The sequence below is a fragment of the Curcuma longa genome, chromosome 10, assembly GCF_044706935.1.
Source record: "Curcuma longa cultivar G26 ecotype Majalengka, Jawa Barat chromosome 10, ITB_CL_G26_1.1, whole genome shotgun sequence".
In the NCBI taxonomy this organism is placed as follows: domain Eukaryota; kingdom Viridiplantae; phylum Streptophyta; class Magnoliopsida; order Zingiberales; family Zingiberaceae; genus Curcuma; species Curcuma longa.
The window spans coordinates 8,315,662-8,334,550 of NC_133870.1; the positions used below are offsets into that span (position 1 = coordinate 8,315,662).

At 36.8% G+C, this 18,889-nt stretch overlaps 2 protein-coding genes across 3 annotated transcripts; both read right to left on the bottom strand.

The window, feature by feature from the left end:
- Positions 1-834: 834 nt before the first annotated feature.
- Positions 835-7,100, bottom strand: LOC141836494 (myb family transcription factor PHL7-like). 2 transcript variants are annotated; one of them, XM_074723999.1, is made up of 7 exons: positions 6,772-7,100; positions 4,231-4,417; positions 3,541-3,617; positions 3,394-3,436; positions 3,215-3,272; positions 2,579-2,648; positions 835-1,474 (listed from the first exon to the last, which is right to left on the bottom strand). In XM_074723999.1, exons 2-7 carry the CDS (start codon positions 4,349-4,351, stop codon positions 1,019-1,021), a joined length of 825 nt encoding a protein of 274 aa, XP_074580100.1. In that variant the 5' UTR covers positions 4,352-4,417; positions 6,772-7,100; the 3' UTR covers positions 835-1,018. The 2 variants fall into 2 exon arrangements, with proteins under 2 accessions (XP_074580100.1, XP_074580101.1); XM_074724000.1 differs by lacking the exon at positions 6,772-7,100 and adding an exon at positions 6,204-6,681.
- A 1,007-nt stretch (positions 7,101-8,107) lies between these two features.
- LOC141835925 (actin-related protein 8-like) lies at positions 8,108-18,624 on the bottom strand. The gene is made up of 12 exons (XM_074723329.1): positions 18,122-18,624; positions 16,120-16,205; positions 15,394-15,464; positions 15,172-15,239; positions 14,993-15,054; positions 14,161-14,258; positions 13,049-13,130; positions 11,175-11,317; positions 10,007-10,155; positions 9,452-9,585; positions 9,089-9,207; positions 8,108-8,459 (listed from the first exon to the last, which is right to left on the bottom strand). Exons 1-12 carry the CDS (start codon positions 18,565-18,567, stop codon positions 8,385-8,387), a joined length of 1,533 nt encoding a protein of 510 aa, XP_074579430.1. The 5' UTR covers positions 18,568-18,624; the 3' UTR covers positions 8,108-8,384.
- Positions 18,625-18,889: the final 265 nt, after the last annotated feature.

Below are 18,889 nucleotides of genomic sequence, written 5' to 3' on the forward strand. Positions count from 1 at the left end.
GCGCGACGAGCACGGCGGCCGCCGCGTCGACTACTCCGCTCGCGGCGACCTCGGCGCCTCCGGCAGGTTCCACGAGGAGACGGGGATCTCGTTCGCGTCGCTCTACCCGGGCTGCATCGCCACCACCGGCCTCTTCCGCGAGCACATCCCCCTCTTCCGCCTCCTCTTCCCGCCCTTCCAGAAGTTCATCACCAAGGGCTTCGTCTCCGAGGAGGAGTCCGACAAGCGGCTGGCTCAGGTCGTGAGCGACCCGAGCCTGACCAAGTCGGGCGTCTAATGGAGCTGGAACAAGGACTCCGCCAGCTTTGAGAAGGAGCCGCCCGGCTCCTGTTCGCCGGCGATGAGGACGGCGAAGACAAGGATGACTTCGATGAAGATGGCTTCGCGGAGAAGAAGCTTCGGTGGGTATTTTAGACCATAAAAATAAATTTTATTTTCTTTCCTTTCGTTAGGTAAACGGATAAAGATGAGGATGGATTTTATCCACCTTCCCTCTCTTTTCCTTCTCCCTAGGTGTGTTTCATCCATCCGCCATCCACTCTTGCAAGTAAACATAGCATTAATTCTCTTTATCACTTCAAAGAACAAGAATTCAACATGGTATTAAATTGTTATTGAATTGGATTTAGAATTTGTATAACCCAAATGAAGAGAATATCTGATAGTTTTGAGTTTAAATTTGATAGTCAATTCGAATTAAGAGAATTTTTTTAGGTATTTAAATAAATAATACCCCTCTTTTATTAGTCAATTTCATTTTCTAACTAGTTGAATCCTTTTACATAAATTAAGTTTTGACTGGAATGGATCTTTGAATTAGTAATATTGTTTTCGAAAATCAAAGTGTCAATGCCATTTATAAGCTACATGGACTTAATGAAGTATTCAACAAGATAGTTATTACATAATTCATTCATGGGATCTCTAGGATTATCTTCAATAGATCACGTAGACAAATATCTAAAGCTAAATGATTTGATCTTACATGAATGGAACTGCACGGCACGACGAGCATCGATCATTGATGGAAATCTGAGCCCGAACTCGACTCTAGTATGTGAGGAACCATTAGTTCTGACTTGCCGTGCCGTGTTATGCTCCCTGCCCGGAACCTTTTGGAACTGCTCTCGTGCTTGGGGCTCGCCGACGGCGAGCTAACATGGAAGGTGGAGTCGGGTGTTAGAGGTTCGCGGCGAGAGGAGAAAGAGTCATCACATGAAATGCTTTTGTAGAACCCATCAGTGTCTCCATGTCCCCCGCCGATAGCCTTATCTTGGACGGGGGATTCAGAAGTTGGTGCTGGGGTTGAAGGATCAGTCTTTTCGGAGTCCAGGCAGTGATCACCGGAAGTGAGTGCAGGATTACCTGATCCAGGTAGTTCAGGTAGTGCACCACCAAGGCGCTGCTGCTCATCGATAATCTTCTTAAGATACTTTCCTTGGGCTTCTATTCTTAGCTGCAGTTGTCTTTGCACCTGTTATCAGTTTCACAAGGATGAGATTCTATAGTTGTTATGGCCATCAGGAGGTGGCAGATTAGTTCAAAGTTGTACTTGAGCTCACAAAAAATAGTTTCAAGCAATACGGTACCATAGTTACAAATATTTGGCAAAATAGGAAAAGAGAATTCAAAATTCCTCACAATACTAACCAGGATCCCAGGTCCCTATCTCAGATGGTCAGATTCAATTATCCTACTTGTTCTCCCGTGATTATACTCCTTTTGGGTTCACGAACATCCAAGGCAAGTAAGGAATGGAGGTTTATGTCACTAATGTCACCTTTTCTTAGTGTGCAAATTTAAGAAGGTGGTTTATGATCTAAAGTCCTATAAATCAAATCAAACCTTTGATGTTAGATTCTCAGCCATTTTATGGGAAAATCAACAGTGTCATTGTGATGTTGTCAGCATGTTCTTTCTTATCTCAAAGTTGCTCCAAACAAGGATTTGATTTACTAAAGAATGGTGATGAGCCATATTTAGATGTACAGTATGATCGTGCCTACATCATAGGATATTAAACCATTGGTACTATAGTAATGCTGGTGAGTACTTAAGAAAGAATGTGTTCATTCACTCTTGGAGGAGCTTGGATTAGGCATATAGGTCCTACAATTATGCAGTGATGACCAAGTTGCTATACATTGCTGTTGGATCTGGTCTTTCATGTGCAGGCTAAGCATATCGAAGTAGATTGTCATTTCATTATAGAAATCGTGATGACTAAGAAGTTCTCACCTCTTTTTCACTAGTTCTTGTCAAGTTGGTGGTTTCTTCATTAAACAATCTAGCACATTTTTCCTATTTTGAGCTCCAAGCTGGCAATGATTGATATCTATAATCTAATTTGCTCCAACTCAATGGAAATGTACGATAGTTAATTGTAATAATAATCTCACATGAGTTATTTGATATATATAGCATCAAAATTATCACATGGGTTATTCTAGACTGTATACCTTTGTGAAAACAGAAAGCATCAAAATTTGAAAGCATGAAAATAGAATTCACAATAATCACAATAAGGACTGCACTCTAATATTAGAATCATTTACTACTATCATCCTTATTAACTTGCCTCTAGTTGTTCCTGAAGTCGTTTCTGCACCTCCATCTGCAATTTCAGTGCTTCTGTTATTTGAATTCCCCTGAAAAAAAATATTTTTCAGCTTATCAAACATATTCATAGATCTTCAAATAGCAATTTTTTGCTGTAGCAATTAAACCATTGACTCAAAATTTAGGACAATGAAATCTTTTACAAGCTTAGCAGTTTAATGTTACGGAACTCAAAGGCCAAAGTCCTGGCCGCTACAACAACAGCACCTCAACTGATTGGTTCCCTTCCCAACCTACAATATGAGTATAACCCAAACACCTAACCCCATATCTTTGACCACTGATTTATTGCCATCCTTCATGAAGCTAAGGTTATAAATGATGGTCACATGATATTCTCAAATTTTTGTACACACTAGGAAAAATTATATGGTTAGAGCAATAAGCAGTAAGTACTGCTAGTTCTCTACCTGACAATTCTAATGTTACCCTGATAAGGTCTTTTGCTTGAAACTTACAAGTCGGTAACCCATAGACTCTGATAATCATTAAAGTGAACTCTATCAATTTGAACTACATAAATTTAGAATAGAATTTAGTTGCCTTATATCCATGCATATTAATATAGAGAAAAAAACTTGATCTTTATACATACGAAGTGCTTTCAAGGCCTGGAATTGAATTCCCATCATCTTTCTTTTCTGATTTTATACCTGCACAAGTGAATATATACATATATATAGTGTTTATCATTTTGTAAACAGAGAACACAGATATAACTTCCAAAACAATATGCTAAATGCTCAGTTAAATGTAGTAAAAAAGGTCACCTACCATCTTCTGAAGCCTCGGGTACATACTTTGCCAGCCTATATTTCTAGGCGTACAATAATAGACAAATTAGAAAATATATATATATATATAATAACAGTGTAGCGTGTAAAGATCTACAAAAGAATATAGCAACCGCTAAACAGGTACCTGTAGATGACTTTTCACATGGTATATTGTTAGACCTTGAACACCCATGATTCTGAGTACACCCTTAGGAGTTGCTCCTATCATGAATCCAACTTGTCATTGGCCAAATTGAAAAGCATTTCCAAAATATTAGAAAGAAATAAAACTAAACTAACTAATTCACTTGATTAAATACTAATCAGTTTTTGTATAATCATTTGGTTGCTACTGTATAGTCAGTCATAGTAATAGGTTGATCGTAGTGATAGCTGGATGATATCATAGTTAATCAATCCCCTTAATCAGATAAGATACATAGAGTTATTAATATTTTCCTTTGTTCTTGGCAAGATGTTTAACAAACATCGTGAACAATCTAACAAACATGAGAAAGTTATAACCAGTGTAACTATATTTGTTTTCACTAAACATTAATATATGGAAACTTTTTTGTTATGTTAAAGCATTTGTTTCCTAAGTTAATATATTATGTAGAAGGATTTTTTTTCCTTGATTTGCCTATTAGCCACATGTAAGCAATTCACAATACCTAAGCAAAAAGAACTTACATAAGAACATTGAGAGAAAATTGGATATTGAGAACATTGAAATAGGCCAAGTAATTTCTGAAAAGAAAATTCCAATATACCTTCAGTCTGGTAAATCAATCTCGCAGCTATTATCTTATTAAAATGTCTAGAAGGCACTTACTATCTGGACCACCAAGTTGTGCCACAGCATCCACGAAACGATCATGCAGTTCATTTGTCCACCTTAACCGCTGTCTTGAAGCTAAATTATTGGGGTTGTTCACACCAGTGATAGGCCCCATAGTATTGTTACTTGATTCTAATTGTTGGTCCTGAGAGACCCAATTGCTATTAATCCAACTCTATGCCTGAGAAAGACATTAGTTGATGCATTTGTCACTATTAATGAACCAAAAGTGGAAAAGAATAATCCTCATAGTCAAGTAGTGTAATACGGAATTCAGATATGGCAATTGTATCAATATCCCATATCTACAAAACAATTCAGAAGGACACACAATCAAGTTAGCATATTTTTTTTTTTTCTATATCATACAAAATAAGAAATTGTTACGTAAAGAGAAGTGGACAATATATGAATGCACACATGATGCTGTTCCTACTATAGTAATTGCTAGAATTACTTTAGATCCCAAATAATACCGGTGGAAATTTTATTAGTTCCACAGTTATCAGTATGATAAAAATATTGAAATTCTTTTACTCTTTTACATTGGATTGAACATGTCGTTGTCATGTAAATTCTATACAGACAATAGCTAGTACTCATTAATGTCTCAACTCTAAAGCACAAAGTTCAAACTCTTTCATATAGCCTTCCTTCTATGTTTAAATTTCTCAAAAAGAATTGATATTTTTGGAACCATAATTTTTTTTTTCTTTCCTTTTTGGAACGAGTAGGTAAACCACCACTTCAACACCATCATTAAGATGTAATGTGATAGACTTGAATGATTTTTAGTAATTCATTCGTGCTTAGCATGGGTCATTTACTAGAAAATAATATTGACACATCCTAATTTGGTTCCACATAAAGAATTGTGAGCTAATGAAGGGGATCTTAAGGCTTAGATGAATGAACTCTACTCATTGATCAGAAGCATTTTAAATTAGTGGTAGGGATGCAAAAATGTAGAGATTGACTATGTTCAAGCTCATTCATTTATCTGACCGAGCCTGTTTAAGATTGTTTGTTATAAATGTAACAAAACTCGAACCAAACTCAAACTTTTTATCGAGCTTCATAAGAGACATTATTATATTTATAATTAAGTTCAAAGAATGATCTCTAATAAGTGAAACATGTTATTTTCTCAATTGTAGTATTTTGCAAATATCATAAAAGCATAAAATTTATAGGATATGCATCATATTTGATATATTTAAATATAAAACTTATCCTTTGAGCTTCATTCTTGTCAACGTACTAAATAAGAATGTAATCAAATTTTATACAACTTAATAAATAAATTTATTATGAATTGTTTACTAGCTTTATTCGTGAACGTTAATGAATTGAGCTCACTAGTGTTCAAGTTTGTTCATTTAATTTATTTTTAATATTAGAAACATAAACAAGCTCTTATCAAGTTGAGCACTAAGTTTATTCACAAACATCCAACTCATTTACAACCCTATTAGGGGTCAAGCTTAACAAGTTTATGGTTAGTTCTCTTGGCTATGCAGGTTGTGATAGTTTGGTAGCATATTAGGTCTTATGCTAGGCATAGTGACGCGTTTGGAAAGGGAAGCCAACATGATGGTCAAGACCAGCATCAGTATATGCTACCAATTATGGATGATTTTGAACTATGAATTCTGCTTTAGATCTTCACAGAAACATGAGGGAGACTCAGCATCTTAGTTTAGTCTTACATCAAATATGGACTAAAGAAAGAGATTTATACGTTTTAGATGAGTAATCTACTTCTAACTTAGGTTTAGCATTTTGGGTTAGTTGTTAGACCTAATTTGCAAATGAATGGGTTAATACCCTTGTACAGGGACCAGATCTAACAAGTATAATCAACAAGCATTTTAACAGTTCAAAATCATTATTAGCAGTATCATAATTTGTATAAGGCAATTCAAACTCTACAAATCATAACAGAATTGTTGAAGTTTCCAACTTACCTACATCTACCATATAATTTAGTCAACTCCAGAGAACAGGAGAAGCCTTCTTTCCAATAATAACAGGCTCAACCAAAAAATTTCTGGGAACAAGCTCAAAAGGTCTACTGCAGAAGGAATACCACGTAATTACATGGTACGGAGTCCCTCACAAAGAAACAGCTTGCGTCAGGGGCCATCAAAGTGCTAACTTTCTCTTAGCAGAGAACAGTTAAAGCTCGTTACATGAACATAAAAGCCAAAGGTTGACAAGAAGCATGATAAACGACCTATTATGGAGATTACCCCAACCTAGTTATGACTATAAGCCCCTTGAAAAGTGATAAGCAGGTAAAACGTAGGCTTTATTTTTCCTGTTTCGCCAAAAGCGGTATTTCGAGCTCCAATTATCCCCAAAACTACTACCATTAGCATAACCATAGATCCGGAGACAACACGAATCTGCTACCATACAGAAGTTCAAATTCATAAAATCGATGAATTAAGCAACCTCAAATCAATTAAAATGGAAACCCTAGATATGGATCACAAATCCCCATCCAAAAGCAAGCAAGGAGGAAAGTCGTACCTGGACAGCCAGCTGCGAAAGCGATCGACACTCGAAACTGCTGGAACGAAAGGCGCACTATTGACAGCCTTCAACTGTATTACGCAAGCCAGACCAAATCTAGGCCAGATCAAGCTATCGCAAAGAAGATAATAAAAACTCCACAAAAGACTGACTCCCTTTCTTCCTCTTCTGCCTTCTACGGCTCCATGGATGCGTCGGCGATCAACAAACCGGAGGGCCCTCTCCCTCGCTCGTTCGTCGCTCTCGTCAGGTACTGCCTCAGCAGACGACTCCGGCAGGGAGCGATTGCAGCAGCAAACCGCCAAACAGGACACGTGTCGACTCTTCCGTGTTCCTGGCTTTGACTTCGAGGCGTCTCATAGGAAGGTGATTTGAAGGAGCCATACGATGCGGGAAGCCGTCAGATCGAGAGTGGACGGCGACTGATGATGAAGCCGATGAGTTTTCATCGCCACTAATAAAGAACCTTTTCCAACCTTATTACGTCATCACGAACCTTTTCCAACCTTATTACATCATCACTTGCTTGAGAACTGTCGAATGGATTTATGTATGACTGAATTAATTCATTAAAAATTCATACGATGAAATATAACAAACTTATCTATCAATTTAACAAATTAAAAATTTTTAACTCAATTCAATTTAATTACAAATTAAATTAAACAAATCTATTAAAAAATAAAAAATATTAAAAATTTAAATTATAATTTAAATTAATTTAAATTAATCAAGTTAAAATTTTTAAACTTGAATTATAATTTAAACGAATCAAACTCACTAATCTATTAAATTTTCTACTTAAATTAAAATTTTAAAAAATAAATAAATTTTCTTATTCTGCGAATCAATTTAAATCCATGGTGAGCCAACTCACACGAACTGCAAGTCTAAACGGTTCAATCCATCTAAACTCATCTTAAAATGAATTGATAAAATTTCAATTCAATACATCTAAATTACTTGGTGGGACAAACTAATATGATAAACCTAATTCAAATTAACAAATATAACTTCATCTTTTTATTGGAGAGGTTGGTCCCTTCAATAATATCAAGATTAATTAGATCCTAAGAATTAAGAATTAGATAATTAAGTTTTCAAAAATCACAAATCGAAATGTAAAAGCATGGGTAACTTCGTATTACAAAGGTGAAAATGCTGGGTGTCCCAGTGCACACTGTGCATCATTTGCCCGTGAATGTGCTCGACATTAAAACTGTTCAGCTTTCGTCAAGGTCCTGGAGCAGAAGAGGTGGGGTAATGACATCGATGAGACCAACACAGATTCACTGGCAGGTAGCAGAGAGTTCTGCTACAGACCAAATCTCTCAGACTAGCAGCATCAGTACAGAGATGTGTACAGTTATTCATTATGACTGTAGTGTACAGTTTGGCTGTGTTCAGAAGCAAAATACAATATTAAATAGCTTACATCTGTATTACACCATAACAAATGGGTGTATACCACTGTGTATTTTTTTTATGTTGTTGAAGTCCCCTAAAATTTTGGTGGGTATGTCTATAAAGACCAAAAAAAATGACAGTGCAAGTGTATCATTCACAAGAAGAATGTGTGTTAATCTATAGGCAACGGAGGGCTGGAAATTTCACCATATGTTGCGTCGAGGCTTCTGGGCAAATTGATCTCTTGTAATACACCATGCGTCGCAGAAGGTACTCACCTACAACCAATCAATTTCAGCATAGTTTTGTCGAAACAACCAGAAGAAAATACAATCTGCAAGTACACCATGAAGATCAAGTAATTTGACTAAACTTCAGTTGTTAGTTGAATAGTTATGCTTACCGTTTTTTAACTTGACTAATCTTACACACACTTTGGTTTTCATTACTTGCAGACGTTACTAAACATAGTTGTGAATGCACAATAAAGTGAACTTAATTGAAATCTAATACTCAGTTGGCTTGGCTTTGGTGAACTCTATCAGTTAAACTTGAACTGAGAGTGCAAGCATCTTATATGAGCTCGATCAAATCCAGGGGCATTCCCTAGTCTGATCAGTTCTTTGGCAGGTAGATTACATAAAAGGGAAATTGGAGAAGCAATCCTTCAAATTGCTGCCCCAGATGACAAGCAATGGAGGATTTTAAACAGTGATTTCACATTTTAAAAACTTTGGGTTATTTTCATCCATATTATTGTGTAAACTGGCACCTACTAATCATTTCCAGGTAAACTGCAAAAATAACTGAAAGCAAATCAACCATGTGATGGAAATGATAGTATCAGATCATAGTAATTTATGGTTAGAAAGAGTTTGAAACAGTTTAAAACACTAGATTGGCTTACATTGCTGAGGATCTTTGCTCCAAACCAAGCAGAATCAGCGCCATTTGGAGGGGGTATGACTTTTATTCCTTCAGAGATTTGTCGAGGAAGGAGTTTACGGAGTTCTTTGTCCAACCTCTCTGAGATTCACCACACCAAATAGAAAAACTAATAAAAGATGTTTTTTGTTCATGTGAAATAGGAAAAAATCATTTTTGTTGACCATAGCTTTTGTACTTGCAAAATAGTTTTCTGAGAAGCAAACTGAGTCTTAGTGTAGCTTTAATTAAATCAAATTATTGTAAGAAAATTCATTAAAAAGGCCGAAGATGAAACAAAGCAAAGTATAAGCCTCACAAAAACTCAAATATCAAATTAGCTTACCAGGTAGTCCCGGTAAACATGATGTTCCACCAGCCAAAACCACAGTTTTATACCATCCATCATCATTTGTTACTTCTGAAGAAAAGCAATGATCTATACACTGAGCCACAGCCTCATGCAAACCCCTTGAATGCCTGTAAACAACAAAGACCAAAAGAATATATCAATCGCACAATCATATTGTTATTTATCCTTTTTTATCATGTCCTGTAAGTGAATCATCTTCACAGATAAGATTTCAATTACAGTAAATTACTCGAACATCAGGATTTTACGCTTAAGTGCTCCAGTTTACAAGAGTTCAAATCAGATAGATTCAGGGGTTTGTCCAGTGGAGATTCTAAGACACCACTCGACCAGAATTATGTAAGCGAGGAGGGAATAGTGCAGAAAATAAGTTTTCTAGAATATGCATTATCGCTGTTGGTCGGTAGAAACAAATGTATATAAACCAGCCAATGGACAGCACTACAATACGGGAGAACTACCAGAACTATAAGCATGCATGAATAAAGAGGAATGTGTATCCAGATGAATTAAATTAACAAAACTCACACTCTTGCAATATGTGGCTGGAAAAGAACTTCTCCAGTTTGGAAACGCTCCTTTGCTAGAGTGAACAAACCCTCGGATGCAACCTCACACGATCCTTTGGTGTCTTTAAGTAGCTCTGCATCATAATCAGTGGCCACATAGCAGAGTTTCTGGCATGAAAAGGTCTCAGGTTACTACAAGGGGTATATATATGTGTGTGCGCGCGCGCATTAACTTAGGTGCTTGAAGATAAACAAGTTCAATTTGATGAAAGTTTAATTGTCCCAAACTTCACATAGAGCAACACAAGAAACTAAAGCATAATTTCTATTCTTGGGACAAACTGGAAGAAATAATTTAATAAAGCTAAGGTAGAATCTTTAGCTGGAACTGAACAAGTTAGCTTCAATATTTAATGAAACGAATGATTCAGTTGGCTTCAGTTCTAAGCACATTTTTAGACCAAACCAAAAATTTCAATTATTGCTAGTCAAACTGAATATCTGAATCTATCAAGATTTCAAACAAAAAATGAAGATTATGGATTGCAATATAGATTAACAAAACTTCACATGGAGCAACACTAGAAATTAAAGCATAATTTCTATTCTTGGGGCAAACTGGAAGAAATAATTTAATAAAGCTAAGGTAGAATCTTTAGCTGGAACTGAACAAGTTAGCTTCAATATTTAATTAAACGAATGATTCAGTTGGCTTCAGTGCTAAGCACATTTTTAGACCAAATCAAAATTTTCAATTATTGCTAGTCAAACTGAATATCTGAATCTATCAAGAATTCAAACAGAAAATGAAGATTATGGATTGCAATATAGATTAACAAAACCATTCACAATAAATAAGATCAATTTGCATGTCTTCACAAACTTCTTTTAACTCATTTTTCACCTTTGTGTAACAAGTTGAGCATCACAGATATATTCTTTAAATTCAGGGAGAGTGAGTATTCTAGGTTTGTTTAGCAAATTAAGTTGGAATTAGCCCAATAAAATATAGTTTGCAGACGTATTTACAGAAACTTTGTTGGCATGTCCAAATAAGTATAGTCCCAATTATCAAACAGAGATAGGGCAGATAGTTCGAATTTCCTTGATAGGTCGTCCAAAGAAAATAATTCATACAGATTTACAATTTGTCCATTAGATAACAGAATTCACATAGAGCAACATACCTCCTTGATAGTTCGAATAGTATATAGAGATTGGAAATTTATATTTCTCTGTTGCATTAGTTCCTTGAGAAAGGTAGTGATTTTTGAAGCACCAAATCTCAATACTTCAACGCCCAATTCATATATCACTTCACCTCTAAAAACTGTTAAACAATTAATATTTATTATAATTTGAGCTTGGGGGAGTATATATAATCCAAAAAGTCTTTTTTTTAAGAGTAGAATCACTATTTTCTGATGCAACAAATATTTCAATTGTTTGAGATAACTTTTCAATTCACTAATTTTCAATATGGTAGTAAATGCCACAAATGAATTATTATTCAAACATCTTAAATTTTCAAGCATTGTGAGGTCAGTGGAACATAAAACCTTAGTCTATAAACTAAGGCACCTGTTGAATAGGTCAATTTCCTTGAAAACCCCTCCCAGATTAAATAACAACTACTCTGAAAAGTCCCAATACAAGCTACTTTTCCAGATTTTGCAGCAGCTAGCAAGAAGCAAACATGAGAATCCAAAATTCAGCACTGCACTGCTCGATCAAGTAACAGAAGATCACCATACTCACCTTATAATCTGCCCAATCTAACTTATTTGCTAGTCCTAACTCCAAAGAAAGAAGGCCATAAATTTTTTGAAGGTTTGCCTTTGTATGCAGCTAGTATGAAAAAAAGTATGAATAGTACAGATGACACAAGTTGGACAGCAGCCTCAACTATTATTTGTACTGGCGACCACCCTTGTGCCATTGAAAAATGCATGCTTAAACAAATTATGCTAAATTTAAGATCACAAATATCCATTTACACAAGTTGAACTTCATCAAAGGCACCAATCTGCTTGAATGGAGGGGGAGAAAGAGGGAAATGACAAAGAGCAGCTGTGTACTTTGATAGAGCTATGAAGAGAAAGGAACTGAGGGATCACTTGACCTCACTTTTCCTCTAAAATACAATGAGCCTAAATATGAACTATGGACAAATTGGGAGAGAACGTGGGAAATGAAATGATCAAAGACCAATATAACATTTTTTCACCACTAAGCACTGATCACCCCAAATGTTGAACCAATGCACAGGCTTCATTAGCCACCATCAATCATCGAAGGACCATAGGTCGAGATCCAACCGCCCAACTGTAGACCTTTAGATCTCACCATGGGAGCATTGCAAATCATAGTCAAACATGGTTGGACCCTGATGGTGACTGGACCCCTGCCAGCCATGGGCAAAACACATGGGCAAAACACCATCAAACAACTAGTAGCCCAAGGATGGAATACAATGGTGGCTCACCGAGCCATCACTAGACTATGTCTAAATAAACCTTGACCACCATCATTAGCTTTCCAAATTTAGTGACCGAATCTAATGAACTAATCTAGTGAAGAAGAGGTTGGAAGAGATGGGTAGAGATGGAATTTTTCATTTTCTTTCCTTCCCTCCCCGTTTCAAGCAGATGGACCACTCCTCTCTATTCCCCTTCTCTCCACTCTCCCTTCTCTCACACATCTCTCTCCCTCCAAATATACATAGTCTTAATTCAGATTATGATACAGCATATTAAAAACAATATTTGTGATACACAACTTGCTGTAGGAATAAAATGAATCACATCAGGCCATAGGATAAGCTATTAAGATAAACTTGAAGAAATTTTCCTGGATATAACTGAAATTTGCTAGAAGTGACTCATAAACAGCAGAATAATACCATAATCTACTTGTTCAAAAATTCAGTAAATTAAAGCTATTAGTGACAATTGAAATAACTTCACTAGATCCTTAAGAACATTAAGAAATCCATAACCTACTATGTATTAATAGAAAACAAGACTTAAGAACTTAAAAACACTAATAAATGAAGATTTACCTGGGACAACTGATGTTACATTGAAACCAATGTTAACAACTATTCCAGAAGTTCTTCTTGCTGCATACAAAGCTAAAACAGCCTGAGGTTTCAGATTAAGAAAGTAGTTTAGCATTCATCTTATTGGAACAAGGACAAAAGGGGAAAAAAATAAAGGAAACAGTTTAAAATTATCAGGATTCTTCACAACTACAGAAGTTTAAAATTATCATCTAAAAGGAAACAGTTGTGCATGCATATGTTTGTGTTAATTTATTCAAAAAAATAAAGAAAAGTGATAAATCATCAATCAAAAGCAGAAATAATAATCTGGATCACTGAAAAATTGTATTGAATTCCAAGGCAATAGTCCCAAATCAAATCTCTCTAGAGAAGATCCATCAAAATCCTGAACCCTGCTTTATTGCATCTTTCTCCTATCAACCATCCACCCTCTCCCATACTCATGATTTAAAAAATAAAAAGGAAAAATACTGCAATAAAATTCCAGGTTTCATGGACAAATCTCCAACTATTTGCTTCTTAGTTCTGCAACAGAGAAGGTTAGCTATGGTGACTTAATAGATTAAGTGTTAGTGTGCAAAGGATCATCCACAGATGATTGCATGAATGCCTTTATCTGCTCCTGCTCTGTGGCTGCATTTACTCACTTACCCTTTCTTTCTTTTCCCTTTTTGATCTTGTTAGTTTATATGATGTGTGCCTACACATTTTAATACTACTTCTGTACGCACTCATGCATGCACACTTTTTATATCTGCCTATGTTCATTTGTGTCATTTAAGAAAAAAAAATACCACTTTTAAATTGCTTGCAGGTACATCAAACTCTGACATAGAATCCCCCATTTTGTTAGCTAAACCCTCAAGAATTCAGGCCAACTAGTTATTAGATTCCTCTCTCTATTTAATTTCTCTATTTTCCCAAAATCTCAGTGCCAGAATCAACTTGATGCCTGCCAACAAACTTAGAGCAGTGGCATCTCAAACAGCCATTAAAACTGATATCCTTCGAAAACAAGCTTTGACAACAACTTTGTCAGTCACAAAGGATGCTCTTGGAGATAATAGATAAAATTAAGAAGACAAAATGGAGCCAGTTCAGATGCATACTTGATCAACAGCACAGACTGCAGGAGCATTCATATCAAAAAGGACAGAGTATATTGCCTCTCTAAGTTGCCTTCTGGACATTTGAGCAGCTTCAGTATCTGGAAAAAGGAAAACACGTTACGTAACTTTGGTCTCCACCTACTTAGGAATCTCAAATATAAAAAATTGAGGAAACTATAACCACATCTAGAAACATCTTAGTTCGCAAAAAAGATTGAAAATCTTATTTTAAAAAATCAATTGGCAATAGAAGTTTCCTATCTGACTAAACCACTAGTACATGGTAATTCAATTTAGGTTGACTATAAATTAACACTAATGTGAGAAGCATGATAAAAGCCTTGTTTGCATAATGCCTGACATGGTTTCAACAATCACAGGTGTGAAGTTGTGAATCCAACATTATGCCTCTGCTGGAAACCTTTTCTCCCAGAGGAAGTTACAAGTTTTCAATCACTTGAACAATTTGGAGTAATCACACAGTAAGAGAATTAAGTTTATCAATGATTTTTTGGCAATTGTAATTAATTAGATATAATCCAGAAGAAAGTGTGGCTGCCATAAGCTGAGAAAAGTTTTGAGTTAATGTACCTGATTTTGAAACTAATACAAGTTGGATTATTTTTCTGTAGCAGATGAATAGAAGTTGCTATCTTGAGTCAACCATCGCATTTTTTGGAATTTCAAATTGAGAAAGTGATATGCAAATTGGAAACAAAATGCATGAAACAGCAGAGAACAAACTAAGAAAGTCACACCAATATGAAAAACTCCCAATGTAAGAATCAGAATGTCTTCTTTCCATTTTGTCATTGTCTATGGATGTACCTACCCTCAGTGTGGCAGATAGGAAGAGACACAATTATCGGGTGAGATGTTGACCTAACCTGCATTCTGTAATGAGAAGAATCACGTACATTTTACTCTAAACATGGTATTCAAATTAAAAAGGTAATAAGTTCATGCTTAAAAATAGTAAAGATAAATTTAACCACGAATCAGAAAAAAAACCTGCTATAAACTGTCGAGAAAAAATACCGAAACCTTGCATGCATTGGAGTTTCCAAGTTGCCAAACTCCTATGGAGAAACAGAGTCACTACATTAGGAAGCATCTTCTGGACTCAGATATATGACAGTGCATGGACAAATGAACTTCGCATTACAAAGATCACAAGTCACATTCTAAAAATTAAATTACAAATTTCACCAGGATAGTAAAAGATTTTTTTACCACAAATGTAGCACAACGCCCAGATGGAGCAGCATACTTGCTCCAGCCATATTTGCAATAACCGGATCCACCTTCATATAGGGTTCCCAGAAACCATATAATGAGAGTAAAAATTTATAAATAATGTATAAATACATTTCTTAAAAACATTTGCAATAAGCTTTCTGAAGCCACAGACTGAGAAAAATAACTTATAAATGATGGATACACACATTTCTCTACCACATTTGCAATAGCCAAATCCATCTACATACATGATACAACACTTGCAAACAAACAAATTAAATTGGGACATAAACTTTCACGATTTGAAACAGAAAAAACACTACCAAGGATAATATAAAACTCCGATTAATTTTCTTGGTAAAAACTATTATATCATGCACGAAACATACTTTGTCTCATGCAGAATCCATTTTAGAGTTCATATATTCTTAAGAAAGTGTTCCAAAAGTTCAAACAAGACTACTCGTTTAACTACTAATCACCTGAATATAACTTCTACTGGTTTTCCAAAACCAATTTAGGAGGTTTAGTACAGAAGTTAAAAGAGTTTGATATTTTTTTAGGATAAGACATGCACCTTCTGTATACAAATAAATTTTATTGTAGAATAGCATCAAAAGATTGATGATAAATGGCTTATTTATTTATTTTTCAATTTTTCAAAATTTTTTTCTGGGAAAATGAAAACAGAAAAAAGAAAAATTCACAGACCAAACATACCATCCACAACAATAGAACCTGGAACCATGGCACGACGTGCAAAGATGTTCATGAAGGACATTTGATGTGAATAAAGGGAGTACATCCTGCCACACAAAAGATTCATAGTTAAGATTAGGATTTACTCATTTACAGAAAAATATCATAGAAAAGAACACACTGCATGATAGTTTTCCACTTTTCCTTTTAGCAAAGATGAGATAACAGTGAACCTCGGATCATCAATTGTTTTAGGATGAAAGTTGAGTACTGCAGATTACATAAGCTGCAGCTGGAATTTTGGAGAAATCTACTATTTTAATTGCTAAAGAAGCAGAGAGAAAAAGGGAAAAATAGATGCAACAAGAAAGCCCACGGCCATGCCGCAAGGATCCTGCAGTGCTGCTGCTTGCAATCAAAGCCCCCATCTACTGTTCTTGAAGTTGCAAGGACAACTAAACCAACCAACATCACAGCAGGTCCAAGGTTGCTTCACACCGGGTCAGCCAAGTCTCAGAAGCAAAGCATGGATGAAGGTGTTAACATCTTCCTAACTTGGTGGCCATTGTTAGAAGAACACCAAGATTTCCAAGCATCAACATTTGGATTTGTTGTCCGCCAAAGTTCAAAATATGAGCAGCCATCACAGCTTGACCTTTTCATAGTAGAAGAAGAGGTGCGATGTTAATTTCTCACAGCTATAAGAATTCGACGAACACAAGCAGGAGAAATTGCTTATGTGAATTTTGTGTCTTCCAAGAACATCCTTTGAGTTGAGCTTCATTCTCAGCGCTAGTGAAATGACAACTTAACTCACAGGAGGGCAATTGAGAAGCATGTATTCACACTAGATCACCAAGCAACCGCCAAAGGATAGTGCAACATAGGCAAACTTAATGGAGAAGAAACCCAAAGCTGTCAACCTACAAAAAATTTGCATCCGAATATGGCCTGAGGGAATAGTCAAGGCTATGTCAATATTCCCTCTTGTCGCCATTGTCTCTTTGATGAAGATGATCGCCTCTCATCTCTTGTAGGAAATCCTCCACTAGCATCTCCGCTGCTATGTTGCCAGGATGAACCACGTGGACAAGTTAGAGACTAGACAATTAGATAGTTCTTCTATGAAGCCAAGCTATCGTATCTAGTTTACATCAATAATGCTTGTTCTAACATACAGGTCCAATTTTTTTAAATTCCCACTATCCTAATGTAATCTTGGTGGTATGGTGATCTAATAGGAAAACCCAGGTGGAGAGAAGCTGCTCCAAGGCAGTCCAAGTGGCGCTTTCAAAAGCTTGCTCAAAATTCAATTTCTGAACTACAGTTTCCCAACCAGTGCACACAAAAGGCAAATGACAGTGTTGCTACCTTTGATAAATGCAAACTGTTATTCATTGATCAAATCTGAGATGCACTTAGGACAAAGAAGAGCAGGAACTTTCTAAATTTCCTTGATAAGTAGGTGCTCTAGAGCAATAGGCCTGAAATCAAAGGTTGCACACACTCCTACAAATTTGGCGACAAGGAAATGTAGGCAAATGAATATCAAGAGTCCCGAATTCCTGGAATGGTTCAAACGAGCATTAAATTCTTTTAGGCCCGGGGCTCTTGCCTTTACCCAGGGCTCCAGCAACTGCATATATCTCTACCTTACTCAAGGGTAAAATCAACTCTTCTAAGGAGCTTGATATAAGGGGAGAAGGATTGAACTTAGTTGTATGAAACATTTCTGCAGAAAACTCATCAAGGAGCTGAAAAGATCCGCGAAGGCATAAGAAAGATAATAAGGGAGGGGGCATCCAACATATATAATAGTGGACTAACGAAACTAAGCACAAGTGGTTTTAGCTTGGACCTATGAAACAAGCATCGTGCCTCTATTTTTTATACAGGTTTGGAGGTTGAAATAGCTATCGAAATTCTTTACTAGAGACATCCAAAGAGATTACGAAAGACAAAAGAAAACCAAAGCAAATTTAAGAAACAAAAGAGAATTAAAATATGAAACGATTGCAATTACATTGGCCTCGATCTCAATTGCGTCTCAGCAAACACCACCGTCTCGAACGGCTCTTTCCCATGTTTGAGGAAGAAGATCCACAGTCTATTATCCGACACCAAAACCCTCCAAGAGCTGCACACCAGGCTCGACCTGGCCGCCTCCTTCGACCCGAGAAGCTTCAGTATCAGCACGATCACATCGGTAGGAAGCCGATCGAGATCGCCCAACGACAACGGCTGCTGATAATCGTGTGCGGAAACCGGCCACCTGCCTAGGCTAGGAGCTGTTTCCGACAAGTACGGGTCGTAACCCCACACCTTCCTCACGACCAGCGCCAGCAGGATCTCAACGACTTGGCTGACTCTCCAAGGTAAAACGTGGCGGAGGTACGAGAATGCGGGGTGATCGAGGAAAGGGGCAGGCGGAGGCGCCACCGGAGCACGGATCGAGCTCCGACGTCTCATGGCCGAGGAGAAGGAAGATGGCAAGGGGATCGAGGTTTCAGCTCGCGACGGAGCCGAATTCACTTGGGAGGAAGAAAGAAACAAAGAAGAAGCGGCAATGAAAAGGAATTTGGTCGCGACTGGAGACCCGAAGCGATCGTGGACCCACAGTCGAAAAGAAATCCCGTCCGCTCCATCGCCGGCCTGAGAGCTATGGCCGTCCGATCATGAGATATGGCTGGTGAAGTTGGAGCGGATTCAATATCGAACACGTGGTCCGCGGAGAGCCAATCGTGTCTGTACGTCATCGCCATGAGAGGTAAGTGTACGTCTGGAAGGATAA

Coding starts and splice junctions, on each gene's coding strand:
- LOC141836494 (XM_074723999.1), bottom strand. CDS start 4,351: ATGGGGCCTATCACTGGTGTGAACAACCCCAATAATTTAGCTTCAAGA. Junction 3,618..4,230: donor ACAACTTGGTGGTCCAGATA/GTAAGTGCCTTC, acceptor GATTCATGATAG/GAGCAACTCCTAAGGGTGTA. Junction 1,475..2,578: donor GACTTCAGGAACAACTAGAG/GCAAGTTAATAA, acceptor AACTGATAACAG/GTGCAAAGACAACTGCAGCT.
- LOC141835925 (XM_074723329.1), bottom strand. CDS start 18,567: ATGAGACGTCGGAGCTCGATCCGTGCTCCGGTGGCGCCTCCGCCTGCC. Junction 15,240..15,393: donor GGCGTTGTGCTACATTTGTG/GTAAAAAAATCT, acceptor GTTTCTCCATAG/GAGTTTGGCAACTTGGAAAC. Junction 11,318..13,048: donor TGTAACATCAGTTGTCCCAG/GTAAATCTTCAT, acceptor ATTGTTTAACAG/TTTTTAGAGGTGAAGTGATA.